We start from the raw sequence: 20,079 nt of genomic DNA on the forward strand, positions 1-20,079 counted from the left end.
TAACAGAGTAGCACCTCTCAGTTATCAAACACACATTCAAAAGAAGTTACACTCATTTATAAGGAGTGAGCACAAAAAAAAGGTTAATTTCAGGTTCGTTCTTTTCCTTCCATATTGACTTGATCTCTCTATCTACTTAACTGAACTGATGTCATTAATTATAGTCCTTCATATTTGACTGATCACTCTCAGTTTTCTGACCTTAATAGGATACCTAAAAATATATCATTCAGTTAGTTATTGGATATTGCTTTTACGTTTCTATGGAGGGCATATTTTTATATGAGAGAATATGGTAGGTGTTGAAATGCAGGTGACTGGAAGAGTGCAATTTTTAACTTGACTGCCTTCTTTCATGTCTATCACATCCAATAATTAATAATAAAAAAAAGGTTTAACTTTGGTCTGTAAACACATCCTAGCAAAGCTGTTAATGTTTTATTCAATTTACCTTAGATTCTGAACTAAGATGTGATTTTACGTCACCAACAATATAACCCTCTTTCAGGTTCTGGACAGAAACTTACTGAGATCTGCTATGTTTGGGTCACTCTCCAGGCTGAATAGGAAGAATCCAAACCTTTGTTACTTTTAATGATTTTAAGATGTTTATATAATCATATATGGAAGTCTAAATTCGTTTTATTCAAAGTAAGCTTACTTCTACAACAAGTGTTTCTACAACTATTTTTTACTGCTGATTAAATATAAGTTTTTCTTTAACATTACAATGTTATTAGCAACACTACAGATGACAAAGGTAATTAAGTTTGTGAGACCTGTAGACAAAATAGGAAATATAAATAGAAGTCTACTGGAGAAAAAAGTTTTGTTGCCCTTCTGACAGATTTAGATAGCAGAAACGAATGCTTGGATTAAGATAATAGGATAGCAAACCACAATATTAAAATCGGAGGGTTGTTTGAGAATTAACACCAAATAAAATCTACTTAACTAAGAAGAAACATCCAGAAACCAGCAGCTCAGTGAGAGCAGTACTGACAGGGTGTGTTTATATGAATGCATGTCACTAAATTAGAATAACATTAAAATGGTAATTTAATTGAGTAAGTGAAAGAAGAATTAAAACGAATATTTTTTAGATTATTTCAAACAATGATGGACTTCAAAAAAATTTATATTTACAGTATTATAATGAGTTTCATAGCTTCATAGCTCATATATCTCATGACATATACTTCCTACATATGCTCTTCTTTAGAAGTTAATTATTAGAGGCAATGCTATGGTTATAACTCATTTCCTGGATCTATCTGTGTGCGGTTGCTCTTGAAACTTTGATTGGAGCAGCAGCTCTAACTCATCCAAACTTTTTGATGTACTTTTTTTTACAAAATGTAAGTCATAATCATCAGCATGTAAAAGGAATAAAAGAGACTTGCCTGATTTCAACTGAATTTTGGTAATACGTAACAATTAAAAGACATCTTAATTAATTAAGCACCTGGAGGACTTTCTTGAATCGTTTGTTCATCATCATTGCATCAATCATTAATCATTGTTGTACCCAAACTCACAAGATATATATTTTACAATGAAGTTGATCTTTTTAAGACGTTTCTTTTAATGAATCCCGAGATCATTGTGTGAAGCAAACCTTTGAATGGGTCTGGTTTGATGCACCACTTTACTTCATAATTACCTTTACTGGAACAGAATTTATCTTAATAGTGATTGTAAAAGGTGACTCACTTTAAAGTGACTACTGCCTGTAAATAGTGTTGCTTCTGCTCAAAGATGGAGGTTCATTAAATGACCTAAGCTGTATATTAGGACTAGGAGATGATTTTTGCCCTGTTTTGCCAAAAAAGCAATAGGAATCAATGTTAAAGAGCTAGATAGTAGTCCAACAGATTTGCTTTCACAAGCAGACCATTATGGTTGTTGCCATAAGGTCCCGCTTGGTAACTTTATTGAAAAAAGATTTAGGGACATGGAGACAGAAAGGGAGCTAAGATAGGGATACAGTGTAAGATGTTAAGGGGATAGGAGATAATGTTATTTACCTTTAAAATATATATTCAGGTTATTTTCCAACAAAATCCAATTCATTTTTATTCCCCCATTAAATTTCATTTAAAAAGTGACAAATTACATTAGGGCTGAAACAATTAATCCGATTAATCATGATTAATCAATTATTGAAATAATTATCAACTAATTTAGTAAGCAATTTATTTTTTTAAAGTGGAATAGAGACTATAAATCATGCCTTTAGCTGACAAAGTGACCCACTTAGAGCAGTAATTATGTGAAAATTGTAAAAAAAAAAAAAAAAAACAAAAAAAAAAGGCAAAGATTTAGGATTTAAGAAAAAAAAAAAAAAATGTTTTTGTCTGTCAATATGCTCTACCCAGAACTCCTCAAGTGGAAAAGATTTAGCTTCACCTGATTTACTTTTGTAAAAATGATTGTTTAAGAAACCTTTGGCTATCCGATTATTAATCGATTAATCAAGAAAATAATCAACGGTTAATAAATTTGCAAAGTAATCTTTCGTTGCAGCCCTAAATTACATAGGTGTGCAGTACATTACTTTCAAAAACTAGCTTTTATTTTAGTCATCTCCTCTGGAAGGTGACCTTAATATAAGAGCAACTAAATTCAAGCTGAGAAACAATTAAAAAAGTAACATATTTAATGTTTACAGCTAGTAGTATTACACAGGGCGCTACTTTATCAGTTATGAGTAGACATCTAAGAACAAAAAGGTGATAAAGTGATGTCAGTTGGAGCTACAGAAGCCCAGGGAGTGCATTGGTGGAAAACAAATCCAGATTTTCTCCGACTGATATCTTCATAAACATAAAATGGATTAATCACCCAGCTCTATGTAAATTATCTCTGAGGGCCAAGCTGTCTACAATAAATGTGAATAACTGAAAGAGAGCTTTATTAAATGTTGGTCCTGATCTTTAAAGAGAGTGGAAGGACCATGCCAGAGACTAAAAGCAGTTATCTGTCTCCTGTTATGCTGAGCAAAACTTGTTACGAAGAGCCACACAGGGAAAAGGATGAAACAGAAACTCTAAAAGCAGTTATTTATCATGTGGAGCTCCACATTGTTATGCGTGCTTCTTCATCAAACTCTGCACAAAGAGGTATTTTAAGACAAAAACAAAAGAGCATGCTATTCATCTTTCTGTTAACTCAAAGGGACCCCCCTCCCCTATCTATTTCCTTTTTCTTACTCCTCCATATTTCTTCTGATTTCCTGTCACTTTGAGTTGCAGCCCAATAAATGCTGATGCCGGTAGGAAAGTCTGCTTCACTCCATCACTCTGCACACATTCACCTTATGTGTCTTAAGGCAGTACTGTACCTTAGTGAGGCTGCGGGCAGCACTATCCTTGCCTCCGGGGGTGAGATTCCTGAGTTGGACATCCAAGAGTTCGACTAGCTGGGCCATGGCGCGCACTGTGGATGGCACATCTCCAGGACGCAGAAGTCCTTTGGTCTGCTCTGCCAGCTCCCTGGCCACAATAGCTGCCGTCTCGCCTGAACGAAGCTACAGGACACAGATGGAAGTTGGTGGGGGAGCACAAAGTGAAAAGTAACAGAGAGATGGATGGCAGGAAAAAGTTATGCCAGGCAAGTAGGAAAAAGTTTGGCAAAAGAATAAGTGTAAGAGTGTCAAGTGAATAGCAAGAGAGAGAGGAAAGTTGCATTAAAATGACAGATGGAGATTAACAAGGCAGAAGAGGACGGACAGGAAGAGGGAGACATAAATGTGAGGGAATGAAGGTGATGGGTGAAGGGGAGGAAGATAAAGAAATGTGAAAGGTCAGCTTAAAATTCACTCAAAACTTGGTGAAAGCCTCACAAAGAGGGAAATATTCAGTTCCAGCACACGCACACTGAACTGCACATTTTCTTTAGAAAACTGTGTCACTTTATGCATCATATGCATCATTATACAGAAAGAAAACTATAATACAGAGTTCTTGAACATTTCCAGATCAAATTGTATGCTTTTCAAGTCTAATATTTCTAGATTTATGTTTTTTTTTTTTTAATGGCCACCATTGTGTTGTTCTAAACTCTCTGCAACATATTGGTGATTATCTTAAAACTGAATGTGCTTTAGCCCTGTGTTTGAAAGGTTGTATGTCTCTGTGCGACTCAGTGTTGCCGTGCGACAGACTGGCAACCTGTCCAGGGTGTACCTAGCCTTTCGCTCATAGACTGCTGGAGATAGGCACCGGCCCCTCAATGGCCCTGATGGAATGAGCGGGAGAAGATGGATGGACTGTTCTTTGTTTTTTTTCTAAGGCAATACCTAAAACTGGCTTCCCTCTCTTAAAGTGTTACACAGGTATATGTCTTTTTTAAGTTTAATTGTGACTTTAAGCTTATTTTTCTTGCCAAATAAGTAAAGGATTAATCTCTTCGTTGCAAGTACATTTTGAGGCGTGAAACATAGCTTTAATGTTTTTCAAGCAACAGTGAATTAATACAATTAGCAAATCTTTATCTAATTGTCTCTTCTGATATGATCCTAATGTGAATTCTTGACCTCATTAGGCATGTCTTGTTCCCTGAAGCTATGTGATCTCTCAGATCTCAAACAAAAGTTAGAGTTAAAGAATGACGAAGAGATACATAGCCTTAATCTTTCCCTGTGGTCGTTGCTTCTGCATGGGGGAGAAAACCTGCTCCGGGGTTTTAATCATAACAAATGCATTCACATCACTAAGGGGTCATCAGCCAGTGCCAGCTTTCAGACTTACTTTCTGCATGATGTGGTTGACCCATGGTGATGTGCAGTTGCTGAGGTCAGGACCTTTAGGGTCCCAGTAGCCCAAGTGGGGCATGCAAACGTATGTGGCCACACCTGTAAGACAACAAGGAGCAAAGAAGGTTAAACAACAATGACATTCTGCAAAAGACAGGAGAACCTCCTGGCTTGTTTGGGGTTTGCAGTGTTTGGCTGGGTTTGGTAAAGAGATATAAATAGATAATATATAAAAATTTGAAATGTGTGCAACAGCATTTGAATTTAACCATCTTTACTCTGACCCTTCTTTATGAAAAGGGTGAAATCATTTACCCTTATAAGTCAGTTTAAATTGAGAAACTTGCTAAAGGGGGAAATACACCTGACCTGTTTACAGCACATGACATATGCAGTATCAGAACTGAAATTTATTCTAGAATTTACACTGCAAAGTGTGCTCTGCAGCAACGGGTTCAACAACGGGTGTCTGAGTAGTGAAGAACTTTCAATACAGGGGTAATTAATTGAATTATTGATATATGGGTAATAATAGATTCCTCAGATCTCAAAAACAAAAATGTTGATGATCCACAAGGGACATTGCAAGGCAGACCTTTCAAGGCAGATTTTTCAGCTCTGTTTCTGTTGGGACTCACTTTTACAGTGTTCTTTTACCATTATTAATCTGTGGCTGTGCTAGTTAGCTGGTATCTTTTGTTTATTACAGCCAAACATAACTTAATCATGACGACATTATGCTTTGCAACGCCTGATTCAATATATTTTCACTCCCAACTCGTCATATAATAAAAATTGGTCAAGCCCTTTGCGTGTCAGATAGTGAGGAGCATACCCCCTCGTCAGTAACTGACACACCAGGTTCATGACAGGCAGTAGCAGGAACTTCCCCAAATTTTTCCATGAGCCCTGAAGTAAAAACTTACCACTAACGCATTCCTTACACCTACCTAACCCCTGAAACCTAAAGAGACAGCGGTATACATAAAGCTAACAAAGTAACTTTGTGGGCTAAGCTTGTGATACACTGTCTACAACCTGTCATTTACCCTGCAGGTCAAATACTAATGTGAGGAGTACCCCCTGCTTGTCACATGCTGAATTTAACCAAGCATCAATATGTGATGAGTTGGGAGTGAGAATGTGTTGCCTGGTTAACTTGCTCCAATAGATGTTTACATTTCCAATATGCATTTTCTTTTTTTCAACATTTTTGTTGTTTGCATGATATTTGGATGGAAACACAGCAACTGGAGATCTGAAGAGTAGAATTTGGTTCCCTCATCTCTTAGCAGTAAAGTCAAAAGTTATTTCCCTTTTTTTCATGATGTTTGCTAAATGTCCAAAAATTATACCATTCTTGGATAGTTTTGTCTCCTGAATAATAGTACCTTCAGCTATAAAATACAAAGCATTATAACTTTTAAACAACACAAACATTGCAAAAACAAAGAGTTTTTCATAATGTTGTCTTAAGGCTCTACTTCCTAGTCTACAAACCCACCCTACTTACCCAGGGTTCCCACAGGGCAGGGCTGCTTGGCCGTCTGGCCTTGCTGCGTCCGTGGCCATGATATGTCTGCGGCCACCCTCGGACTGCAGAAGTCCTGTGGAGGCAGGGCGGGGGGCTGTGGTGCCACTGGTGGGACTAGTGCTGGAGGGAATCTGACAACTTTCGGAGGGCCTTCTGGAATGTGATTGACAGATGACGGTCCCGCAGGGACAAGCAAGGGCTGGCGGACTGTGGTAGTTGTTCTGTACCGTTGGACAGGGGAGGTGGTCAGGAGAGGCCTTGGGGTGGTGTAGTAGGGAGGGGAACGTGTGGTGGTGGCACGGCTTGGCGGAAGCAGGAGAGGTGGACGGTAGTCTGAAAAGTAGAAAGATTAATGAAATTAGAGAGCTTATTGAATGACCCGCAATGTAATGCACCAACTTGACTTTTTTGATTGTTTTATTAATGTGCCAAGATAGTATGAGTAATAAATATCAGATCAAACAAAAGCTGGAATAAGAGCAAGAATTTATATTGGTCTGAAGTTATTTAATATGGCAGAGATACAAACATTTTTACATGATTCATTAACACAGCAAAAACACCCAGAAAAAAAAAAAAAACATGGCAGCAAGTAGCTCTTTTCTGATGACTTTGAAATAATCCCACCTTTAATCATTAGAATTCAGGGCAGGTAATATCTCTAAACTTTCAATCAAACAACAAGAAAACTAAAAAAAAGTAAAACTACTGAGCCCGTCTCTGTGACCTCCACAAACACAGACTTTCAAGCTGTAATTATTTCAAAGTAAATCACCAACTGCTAAATAGGAGCAATGATTGGCTTTCCCTGCAAAGGATTAGCAGTCTTCCCTGAGGGAGCGGTTCACAGCAGTGGTTCTCGCAGCCTAACTTGGCGGAAAAAAACATTCATTCGGTGTCATGCATGATTCATGATGCGAGGACATCGCAAGAGGCAGGGAGACTTCTTAAATGCATATGGCACACTCTTTGTTGTCAATATTTCATCCTAAGAGGACTTAATTATTCACACTGACCCTGTTTAGGGGACAGTTATAAAGAATAGATGGATGAGGAGAGGAAAGGCAAGAGAAACAGAGTGCATGTGTGTCAAATGTTAAAACTCTTATTTAGCCCACAGTCTATCGCTAGAGTTGTTCTGTTTTTATTTGTATCAAAGTCTTTAACAATCACTGCCCAATGGTGAACACAGAAGGGGGTATACACGTCTAAAGCTTAAATAATAGGGAAAGTTGTGTTAAAAAAATTTTGTGGGAAAAAAGGGAAAAATGTTGTGTTAAAACTTGAATAGCCTCTTATTATTCTTACTTTGAAAAAGTTTAAAACTTTTTCATGTTGTAGAGTTTCTAACTTGAAAACACATATTCCTGAGTCCGTCATAACTTTCCTTTTTTCACTTAACTGAAGGACTGAGAGCCTCCATATCATGTTACAGCTATACTCCAGAGAAAAGGAAAGTCAGAAATTACAAGTTAAACATTCCTTGGCCATCTGACTATCTAAAATACCATCTAAAATACTTAAAATAACACTTGAGGTTCCCTTAATTTATTCTTGATATCCATTTTGATAAAAGCTTATCGCCTGGTGTCTACTGTTTAAATGAATAGACTGGGCACAAACAGTGCAAAGGAGATGGTACAGTAGGTGTTATTGTTTTTCCAACTTTAAGAAGAGATAAAATATATAAATCACTAGCTAAGGTTCTTTATTTTTTGGATCAACTGAAAGAGGTAAACTATACATTACAAAATGTGCAAAATATTCAAGCTGGAAAAAGGAAAGCACATACATGAACAGTAAACATGGATGGTATGATTCTTGCTTTGCCTTTTTGAAGATTAGTAAAATTATGGAAATAGATTAGTAAATGAAATAAACCCCATCACATTGATTAAAACATTATATATACAAATTGTTTTGATTATACAATTATATGCAAAATTGGGATATTTCATGTGTTGTGTCTTACCGGTAAATTAATTTTTAAAAGCGTCCCAACACTCTAGTTAATATCGAAAAAAAAATAATAAATAAAACTTCCGTTGTTCTTTATATGAATAACAAAACTACAATAGCAAAACAACTATAAATGTACCACTGTAACTATGGTAAATGATTGTTATGGTTCTCCTCTTGTTGACTTCTGTTTGAGTTTCCTTTTAAGTTTTCAATTCTACTTTGAGTTATGTTATTCTGTATTTTCTTGTTCATTGTTTTTTTTTCCCATTTTGTTTTATATTTAGGCAGTTACTCTTTGTTGCCACCTTGTGCCTGGTTCCTTTCCCCTTCGCCCCCTTCTAGATAGTTCTATTCACACATGCTCCATATCAGCTCATTAGCCCATTCTTTGTTCCCCTTACATACACCACCTCTGCAGTTCCTCAATGCTGGTTTCTTGTCAATTGTAGCTTTGCTGTTACTTGGCTCCCTGTGTGTGTTTCTCTCTGTCGTCTCCTGTTTTTTTTCTTTTCTGTATTTTGATTTCGGATTATTGCCTCTGTTTCCTGTGGAACCTTGATTAAATCTGCAAGAACTCATCTCTGCAATTGGGTCCTCAACCAACCTCCACCAAACCTGGACAAACACCCTTGTATGTGAACAGCTGGAAAGGACAGTGTGTATTTCTATCTTTAATGTGTAAAATATCTAAATAATCTGCATCTGTGTCATATTTTTAATCCAAAGAGTGGGGTGATCATGTGTTTTCATGTCTTCCCCTTTTTGAAGAGTGGCTACGATAATTGCCTGTATTATATTTACAGTGGATGAATGTAAGCTGTTAAATGAATAAAAACTTCTTAGATACAAACATAGAATACTAAAGTACAACTTAGAATATAGCTTCAGTTACTGCTTAAGAGTAGTTTGGGGTTCCCTTAAAATAGTTTGTCATTAGCATGTGCTTAATCGTGTTTCATCAATTAGATGCAGTGTTACACACCTTTAGTTCAATGGTCATTAATACAACTGATTTAATTATCTGTTATCCCCTTTTGTGTTACAAATATGCCCCGGCACTAAAAGGTTACCAGGCCTGACATATTGTTGATGAGAAAAAGAAATGTAAAATGCTCTAATGACCTTGTAGAATTATAATTACCTAACACTCCAACTGCAAAACTCCAGAGCAAGTCTAAACCTACGAGAGTGCTTCTGCTTTCTTTAATTACTCTGAGGAAACCATAACTACATACTGTATGCATCCTGTTCAATTTCATATTTTATGGCATCAAATGCTAAATGTAAAATTAATACTTGATTCTACTTACATCTTAAAACTGGCCATGAAAGGCAGATTCTCTGAAGTGCACTTAATGGCAACGAGAAAGGCAGCGGGAGTAAAACCAGCAGGAGCTCTCCCAGATTACAAGGCCAGCAGAATACCATACAAATTATCAAGGTTTCATGTTGTGTCAATGCGGGGTAACCTCCGGATGTAATTAGATTCAAATAAACCCTTAACATAGATGATTAACTGAATTCTAGTGATGAATCTCAGAACTTAACTTAAGTTGCTACAGCTGGAAGTCTGTTTCAGGGAAAAGCAACGAAGCAGCACTTTTCTTTCTGGTCCTTTTATATATATATATATATATATATATATATATATATAGATATATATATATATATATATATATATATATATATATATATATATATATATATATATATATATATATATAGATAGATATATATCTATATATATATATATATATATATATATATATATATATAGAGAGAGAGAGAGAGAGTATGAGTATGGGCTTGAAGTCCCACGGTCAAAATGGAAGACACCTCCTAAGGTAGTTGAGAATGACCTAGCTAAGATCCTATGGGACTTCAAGATCCAGACTGACAAACAGGTGATGGCTAACCAACCAGACATCGTGTTGATCGACAAACAGCAGAAGAAGGCAGTAGTGATAGATGTGGCAATCCCAAGCGACAGCAACATCAAGAAGAAAGAACACAAGAAGATTGAGAAATACCAAAGGGCTAAAAGAGGAGCTAGAAAAGACGTGGAAAGTAAGAGCAGCAGTGGTGCCAGCAGTAATTGGAGCACTGGGGGCTGTGACCCCCAAACTGGGAGAGTGGCTACAACAGATTCCAGGTAAAACATCAGAGGTCTCTGTCCAGAAGAGTGCAGTCCTAGGAACAGCTAAGATACTGTGCAGAACCCTCAAACTCCCAGGCCTCTGGTAGAGGACCCGAGCTTGAGGATGACACATACCACCCCGCAAGGGGTGAGAAAACGTTTTATTTTTATTTATATATATATATAAAAGATATATATATAAAATTATAATTAAAAAAAATAATAAAAAAAATAAGTGGTCCTGCTAACTGTCAATCATTCTGATGATATCTTTACGTAAGGCCATCCTACGTGCTCGTCCCCATTTTCAATTACTGGTGCTGAGTCTGATAGTGGAAAAATTGCAAATCGTCTTTTGGAAAGAAAGGTTGTATGAGCAATGCAAACAGCAACTTTTAAATAGAGCCTGCACAAAGAGAAATGGGCTCATGCATGCTCTTGCAAGCGTTTAAGAGACGTTGCCTCAGAAGCGAGAACAGGGTTGTGCATGTGCATTTTCTTTTTAAGTGGAGAAGACGGGTCCATTCGCAAAATCCCCCACTATACCTTTAAGGTTGTCAACTCTCTGAGGGATTTAGTCTAGAGAAATAAAAAAAAAGGCTTAATTGTTTAAATTCCACTATTATACGTCATTACAGCTTGCCATACAGCATCATGCCTGGGTCATTACTAGTTTTTCATGCATGTATCAGTGTCACTGTATGCTGGTGGGGTTTAATTAGAGATAACATCAGTGACATCTAAAGGGATTGGATATCTATAAGAAATACTTTTGGGTATTCACATAATAGGTTTCTTTTTGCTGTAGTGTGTTTTTTTTTTTTTACATCTTTTTTTCAAATCTTTTTGCACCTTTGTTCCTTTGGGGGTGATAGGAAGGTGTGAGAGTGGAGAATGAAGTGTGACTTTGTGCTGTGCTAAGAAAGAGCGGGTGTTTATATCATTTAACTGTGAACTGAAAGCGTCCCATTTCTGTGAATTTTGATTTTTTTTTTCTTGAGAGCCGTTAAAGATGCTGTACTTTTTTTCCGTCTGCATGCCTGATTGTCAGCCATTGTAACATCCTGTTACGTTCTGTTCTCCGAAGCTCGATGTTTCTGAACCTAAACCGCGCTGCTTCGCAAAAACCTGAAATCTCTCCTGCCCCTGGCTGCCGCGCTCTCCATGGAACGCCGCCATCAATCATTCGCAGCAGCCCCGGCCCAGCTGTCAATCTGCCCCATGTTTGTCTGAGCAAGTGTACTTATGAAGCAGAGGCTGTGTGTGACTATCTGGACTCAAATGGGAAGCTCCATTAGGAGCCCTGCCACAACAATAGGCGAATAATGGTGTGGGTGTGTGTTCTTGTGTATGTGTGCCTGCCTGAGGTTGATGTCTGCTGTCATTTGAGCACCGTCCAGAAAACACGGTGGCTGGCAGCTTACCGGCAAGGCAACACAGAAAGTCTGAAAGCATCACAGACGTGGGTCCTCAGCACTTTTCCCTGCCAGCCAATCTCTGTCTTTCCTTCCTTTCCTTCTTTCTGCTCCTATTTTTTTTTGTTGCCCCCTCAAAACTTTTTCCTTTTCCACCTGACACATTCTTTACAACAGTCAACATCAGTCTCTATGTTCGTCAATGCCACCTTTCATGTCCGGTGCCTTTATTCTGCCGCCCCTTTCTTCTTGGTTTTGCAGCACTTTATCGTTCAGTGTGATGAATTCATCACTTGCATCTCTCAAGGCTGTAGGAAGGCAACGGGAGCATGACATAACAGGTTCATGAAACATTTATGGAGAAGAAGGATAAGTTATACTTATGAGGGCTGGCATATCTGCCTGCGTTTAAGCGTAGGAGGCCTCTGCTAAATGCCTCATACCAGCCTCAGCTTAACGTAAACAGTGCCCTTTTTGTAAAAGCAGATGCCACGAAAAAGACACTGATTTTAAAAAAAAAATCATGTTGCATCATATCAACAGACAACAAATGGCTGCAAATGACAAGAGATACAATACAAAAGCAACAAATAACTACATGAAATATTTGGTTATAGTCTCTATGCATTACAGCTGCCTTCAAAACAAGACACAACAGTGCTCAAATCACTCTGTAGGGTTGGGCAACAAGTATAAGATCAATATAACTATGAAACGTAACTTCACATTGTTAACTACAACATTTAATGCAATGTGGTAAAGTGATCCAATATTTTAATAAAATATGAAGTACAGTCCAACATTGAACTTTGCAAGATATTCATCTCATTGACTTATCTATAAAAAGGATATAAAACGTTTTATTTCCAATCATATTAAATTCAGTGTAGCTTTTCTATACAGATATTTAAACCTGATGGCAACTTAAAGGACTTGGGTCAATTGTTAATTGTTGATCAATGAAAGTCAGCTTAGATTCAGTCAAACAATGTATAGTTCAATTCAACTCCAAATAAAAGGACACAGTGAAATTCCGCTAAGAGACATACAGACAGCTTGTTGTATTCATCAGTTATTAAAAACTAATTTTACTCAATAAGAAAGCATGGGTTGTCTAATATTTTTTACTAAAAGTATACAAGGTAGCCCAATTAAATCGTCAAACTTTCCGTTTGGTGCATACTGTAACTCATTTTTGGGGCATGTAGCAACACTGAAAACGGAAGACAGCTTCAGTTAAACCAGGATCATAATGGGAGGTCATCTTGTTGAAACTTGCAACCATTCCAAATGGTAGAACAGGGACAGAAAGCACAGACACACAGCAGGAGTGATTTTGTAGAGTCTACAATAGCAGAGGTAGAGATGGCAGGATTATCTTAAATGAAGACAAAAAAAAAGAACATAAAAGTAAAGGTAGTAGTTACTAAATCATGTCATGCCATGCTATGCTACATTTCTTTCATTTACAAAGTAAAGATACATGGTTAAGCACAGAAGCTCTAATTTAGGGAGACTGTCTTTGTAAAAAAAAATATAAAAAAGTGTACATAAGGTCAATGGCAGGTACCTTCTTTAGGGGCTACATCCAGCAAAAAGACTAAACCTAAACCTTCTAAGTGAAGGAAAAACATAGGGGATATAATAACAAATACAAGGCTGATGGCAGCAATAACTCCATGAATGGCTCTGTCCAGGATTAAAGTGACAGTCAAACACAAAACCACAGAGGGATGAGTAGCTTGCTTCTCATGGCAAAGGAAAACAGAGACATTACACAGAGCCAGTAGCAATAATAGTTTTGTTCATGTCTTCCTTCATGAACACAGAAACCCTGAAACATGGACACATATAGCTTGAATTAAAAAAATAAATAAAAAACAGAATAACGAAAGGGATCGAGGGACATGTTCTAAATGATCTATTTTTTCCTGCATGGATTAGGAACAAAGAATCACTATTTCATTCCATTCAATTTGAACTTCTAGAGAAGAACCAAAACAAATAAGTCAAGGAATGATACAAGGGTGACAGCAGCAGTATCTCTACATCCTAATTAAAGAGTGGGAGAATGTAGACTCTCAGTTTGTTGTTAGATGGTCAACAGCTGTCAAAGCGATACTACAACAATAGGCACAGGGTAGCCAGAGATAAAAAAATATATAACAAGATTTATTGAAAAGAAAAGTTATCATTTTTACTGATAATATAATAAAAAGTTATTAAGACAAGAAATGCAAACAAATATTGAAAAAAAAAAAAAATTAAACAAAAGATTTTCAAACAACAAAAGCTATTGTTAATTTATTGGTATAATAAAATAATTAATAGTGGCTCAAAGAAGACTGTAAGACTGTACAGCTTTAATGTATGGTGAGAAAACAAACTCTTATCACAAAAATTATCAATGGAAGTTTCATTTTGTTCTACCTTAATTTACAAAAAAGTCAGTTACAAATTTAAAGTTAGGAAAAATGTGAAGAAAAATGCCTCAAAATTACATAAAATCTAGTTTTTACTATAATCTTTTGAGCAGGTATTTTTTTTTTCTATTTCATTTTACTCTCCTGTACTAGAGTGAGCCCAGGGTAAGGTGATACAGTAGCAACCAGGCAGTAAACTTGTTCCTGAAGATGTCAACTGTCACCACACTGGAGGGGCCACATAGATGCCGTCAGTCAGTCAGTCAGGGATGCTAGCACATCTTGCATGCACACTGGATTGTGTGAACCTGGTTGTTTGTGTGTGTGTGTGTGCTGCACTTTTTCTGTGTTTCCATGAGACTGCCTGTCTCTGCTCTGTTGCCCAAGAAGATTTTGACTTCCTACTTTGCAAACAGAGGGCTTGTGAGATCCATGGCACAAAGAAGAGGGTAAGGGGGGTTGGGTATGGGGCGAACTTCCCCAGGCAAGTTTCTGACATCGTCAGAAAAAAACAACAGACAGGCAGGAGGAGAAGTGAAGGAGGCAAAGACGAGAGGGATTTGAAGTAACACAAGAAGTTTTGCAGAAGAGAGATGAAGTGTCTGTTGTGCTTCTTAATATGCATGACGAATATAGCTTGCTCATAAGTGATTTCCTTTCTACATCAACAGTGGGGAGAAAAGGATACAGAAAGGTAACAGCAAAGTGATATTCTGACTAGGAGTTGGAGTTTAGATGCGTGAAGGGGGGGGCAAAAGCTTTCTAGGCATTACAGCCGTGCGCACACACACGCACTAAAAAAGGGGCTGCATACTGTGATAACACACATCCCCTATAGCGACACAGAGCACACAAACTTACAACCAATAATACAGGCACTTGCTTTTTGCCTCATGGTACCCACACTTTAACTGAAATGTGCCTCTAAGTACACACAGAGCTTGTGGCGAGTGGCTCAAGCCTGCTGATAAGACAGAATGCACTTCAAGGCACTGATGCTTTAAGATAAAAAAAAAAAAAGAGTAAAGAAATACTCCAACTAGCAGAGTCTGTTTTAAAATGGCTGCCAGGCACCAGCCCATTCCTGGGCTAATGTTTCCCACGCACAAGCCAGCATAGCTGCTCAGGCCTGTTGGCTTGCCTGTTGGTTCGATATTCCTGTCATCTTCCCCCCACTGAGGCTCAAGACACCTGCAGCAATTTTCCCAATTATATGCTTCTTTTCTAATCACAGTAAGTTTTTCTGTTCAAAGGACAAAGCATTTGCTTTCCTGCTTTATTTTTTAATTTTTTTTTAAATCACGGGCTGTGTTTTTTCAGGTTTCACAAAATGTATTTTCAGTTTTCACAATTCTTTTATTATGCTTAAACAAGAGATATAATGTTTTAAAACCAGCCCACCTGCTACTGAAAACATTTCTCTGTGTGTCACATCACACCTTTTTTAACAATTCAAAAACAAATCCGAGCTGCACAGTTAATTTGGCATACTTTATTACCTGTTTGTGAAATTACTTTTGCCTTCCTGCAGTGCTTTGGGCTTCCCTTCCACCCAATTGTCCTGGATTGGCCTGCTTGCTCTGGCATCTGCTGTTAGGCAGAGGAAATGTTGTGCAGAGGCCAAATGCACACAAAAGGTCTGCTTGGGTCATTCCAATTGATAAGGACCCACTACAGAGAAAGAACAGGTGCAGCAGACAACCCAAACCAAAGTTCAGGCTCTTCTGAGACTACGGTGTCAGGGAGGGATGGCTTGAGAAGGTGCTTTAGTGAAAGGAGAGTGTTGGCTTTGAACTTGAGCATACGTCGCGTGAAAAAGCTGTTCATCTTGTACCAGGGGTTTATCATGTCATGGGCAAACTAGGAACACAGCATGTTGAAAAGAATCCCTTTCCCTTACAACCAATGCCAGTTTTCCCTTAGTCCTGTTTTGAACCAGGATTTTACATGGCAAATTCATTATGTCTTAGCTGTAAAAGAAAATACAATGTTTTCTGAAATTTAATGAAATATATAATTATATGAAATATATATCCAATTCTTAAATCAATATACTTTGTGGACCCATATTTCGCAAGAAGTAGAGCTGTCTCGTTATGTTTTTTACAGGCTTACACAATCAAAACAAAAATTTTTCACGTCTTTGCAAAACGGCTCAAATGTGGTCAAAGTGGAATGGGAAGTGTCTTAAAAATTCTGCATAAATTTACAGTGAGTGTTAGGTTTAAATTAATACATGAATAACTTATGACCTACATGGTACAGTAGGTCTGTTAGGCAACTAGGGGTTCAGAGGCTTACCCAAGTACATTATTCATATGTTCATACAGCAAGTCTAAATGCTTAATTCCATCTTTGGGGTCTTTTGGTTATTTTTAGCATGGTATTTAGGTTATTCTAAATTCTACCACTATTAGAAATGGAGTTAGATCAAATGTGACATGACAGTTCAGACTGAAGACCCGTTGGAAGCTCAAAATCACATAGGTATCTGATTTAGTACCATACATGGAAATGGCTCAAATCTGATGTTTTGGAAGGTGAAAAAAAAGTGGAAGTGCAAGTGCCAGAACCGCATTCAGACTGTTGTGAAAAAATCTGATCTTGCCTGTGGTATGAACCTTGCCTTTGACAGATGCATAAGCAACTAAAATTTAACTCACAACCTTTACATTGCTAGAGATGTAAGATATCATCTTGTCTCCTCTCAGGTCAAGCTTACTCTTTGCAACTGATTTTCTTTTTATTTAATGACAAAATTTCACCTCAACACAGAATGTTGTGTATAGTATATTGTTTCCACACCAACAAGCTCAAATTAAATGAATATAATGCTTTATTATGTGATACAGTGTAGAATGCTTTTGGATATTCTGATGCCAGATTCCTAATATGGCTATTTGCCATCTTTAAAAGTCATTTAATGTTTTCACGGTAACAGGCTTTTAAGAATATCCCCCAATCCAGTTATAAAATCATGTTTCTCAAAGTCGGTGTTGCGTTTAAACCCCTACCCATAACAAAATCTGGTATGTGACACCTACTAATTATTTTGGTCTTCTTGATGTGATATCTATTCATGGGGGAAAGAAAAATGTTTTGTTAGTGATGTAATAGTGTGAACCCACTATCATAAAGCAAAGAAACCACCTGTTGGCCCTCCCGTCTGCTTTCCATTGCTGTCCTGAAGTGTGATTTTCTTTGCTTTCCAATTTTGTGAGACTTTGCATAAACACTCTCCCTTTTTGTTGATAGGAGACATCCAAGTTCGTCCTGAAGTGTCAAACACAGCTGAGACAGAAAAAATGTGTCTTGCCCTTAGTGAAGCAAGCCTAAATGCCAACTCAAATGACTTTGAGCCAGTAATTCTAGGCCTAGAAAAATGTAGATAAGGGATATAAACTCACCCTGTTTTTTTGCATCTATTTAATCATATTCAGTTACTTTAACACAATTGTTGTATGTCCTACCCTGCTAACATAAAACAATGGTTTTAAAGTAACTGAATATGATTAAGTAAATCCCAAAAACAGTTGCCTTATTTTTATGGTGTTAGTGAAGTCCAGAAATTGGTCCAGCGATCAGTTAATTGCATCATGCAGTTGCAACAGGTTGTTTTATAGGCAGTATTGCTCCAGTGTTGAGGTAAATAAGAGGAAAGAAAAATGCATGAACTAGAAAGTTCACCTTGTGGGGTTTCTATTGCTATTTTGGTGTTCAAAACTGTCCAAAACTGTGACTCTCCAATGCAGTCTCACTTTGAACTTGTAAAAAATTGAGGCTTGGTCAAGCCTATGTCAAGCATGTCAGGTACTGTCACAACGGGGGTATTCCTCTTGTCATTTGTTGACGTGCATGATAGGTTGTGGACGAAACTTCCCAAATTTTTTAATAACTGTTAACAAAAAAGCTAACACTAACCCATCCATTACCCTAACCCCTAAACCTAAAGAAACACTGGTTTATCATATACTCTCAATTTCCACAACCTGCCAAACACCCTGCACATCAACAAATAATGAAAGGGGTACCACATTGCGCAGGCTTTGGTTGTGCAGTGGTTAGTGCACACGACCGATGTATGGAGGCCTTAGTCCTTGACGCGGCTGACCCAGGTTCGAATCTGGCCTGTGGTCCTTTTGTCTCTCCCCCTCTCTCATACCCCCTTTTCTTTCAATATAAAAAAAAAAATAGCCACTAGTGCTGTTAAAAAAAACAAAACACATTGAGTCAATATTTGATGAATTGGTAGTGAGAATGTGTTGGACTCTGGTGTGAAAGCACTCTAGGTTGGTCAAATAAAAAGTTGCAGAATGTTAATTCATTGTTACAGCCAAGAAAAGAATAACAATAGATCATTGGGCAAATCATCCTCTTGTACATGTACATTTTGATCATTGTAAACTACAAACTGAACTCAGCAATCTGTTTTGTATTGCCATTCTCTCACACAGGCCATTCCTTTATTAGAATCAGAATCAGAATGACTTTATCAATCCCTTGCAGGAAATACTTTAAATACATATAATTTTATATAATTGTCTTACTGTGGTTTAAACAGGTTATCCCACTTAAACTGTTCATCCATATAGTTAACAATAATAATGTAAGCATAATTGCAGAATACCTTAACAGTTATGACTGTAATAGGACTTTCACAAGGTATTGTGTATACCTGTTCTATATTCAAACAGCATCGCACAAACATATTTCATAGCTAAGATTTCCTATATTTCAGTTCTTACCATTTTTAAATGACTACTATCAGCTGCTTTTTCCATATTTGTAAAGATTTTAAGCCGTCACTAAATAACCATTTGATTCTTTGCCATTTGTCAAAAGGAGCATGCACTGTATGTCTATATAGAGATTAGATATCCATCTGTTCTAAAATTTTCCATCCTACAGTGTCCCTGCAAAAGCAACATGGGATTCATTTCTTTCTTTCTAGTGTTAGTTAAAAAGAAATAAATGATAGGTTATCCTGTTAAACATAATTTAGGATCAGGTCACCACTGCTAAAGAACTAGACCATGTCTGGCTATCATTAGGATATCCTATTTTGTCTGTGGCGTATCAGCCAATTGTCAATAAAAATTCAAGTGTGAAGCATATGCGCACTTAGTACCAGGTCACTCTGCCTTTCCTCAATATGTGCCTCTTATCAGGGCCTGCCTTAAAAGGATAGCTTTTATTTCCCTTTTCTCAGCTTTCCAATGGAAAGTCGGCCCAGTTAGGCTCCCAGACTGTTTGATCTCACTGTCTCCTTTATGTGTGTTGTTTATGACTTCTTTTGCTGTGAGAGAGGTATAAAAGGTTAGCACACCTCTGTTTCCCTGAAACAGGCTGAAACAATTTTATTTGTTTTCATTGCAAGAAATTAAAAAAATGATAGTTTCACTATGATAATTTCCTTTGTAACCTGAATTATAATGAGGTGCATATTTTCGTTTTTATTTACAGTAGTAAGAGTACTAGTATGGAATAAATATCAATAAGTCAAACTATTTAAATAGGCAAACAGCAAAAATTTAAAGTATTTTAATACCTTTTAATCAAGAACAAGCATTATGAAAACCACATTCTTTTGAATGGCCAGTGGAGAGATAAACCATGGTACAAATTGACTTAATGTTTGGGTAGAGTGCTGCAGTGGACAACACTGTGTTCATATTGACAAAATCCACAAAGGTGAGCAAGAAAAAAGTGACAAGGGTTAGTCTAATCAGTGAACGAACTGGTGAGTTTAATCTTGTGAAAGATTAGACTAACCTCCATTTTAACTATTAACTTGTGTTGTTCTCTCCACTTAATCTTGTTTCCAGCATTTCCTGAACTGCTGCTGCTTGATT

At 37.2% G+C, this 20,079-nt stretch overlaps 1 protein-coding gene across 14 annotated transcripts in view; it reads right to left on the reverse strand.

Annotated features, from left to right (window-relative positions):
• The window catches only part of adgrl3.1 (adhesion G protein-coupled receptor L3.1), a 225,729-nt gene that overhangs the window by 75,452 nt on the left and 130,198 nt on the right, over positions 1–20,079 (reverse strand). For all 14 annotated transcript variants that reach the window (XM_038290305.1, XM_038290304.1, XM_038290309.1 and 11 more), the window contains exons 8-10: positions 6,270–6,623; positions 4,752–4,855; positions 3,344–3,529 (exon numbers count right to left, since the gene is read on the reverse strand). In XM_038290305.1, coding sequence (XP_038146233.1) covers positions 3,344–3,529; positions 4,752–4,855; positions 6,270–6,623 — 644 coding nt within the window. The remainder of the gene's footprint in view (positions 1–3,343; positions 3,530–4,751; positions 4,856–6,269; positions 6,624–20,079) is intronic.

Source organism: Cyprinodon tularosa, unplaced genomic scaffold, assembly GCF_016077235.1.
Source record: "Cyprinodon tularosa strain WSP-4 unplaced genomic scaffold, ASM1607723v1 ctg279, whole genome shotgun sequence".
NCBI classification, from domain to species: domain Eukaryota; kingdom Metazoa; phylum Chordata; class Actinopteri; order Cyprinodontiformes; family Cyprinodontidae; genus Cyprinodon; species Cyprinodon tularosa.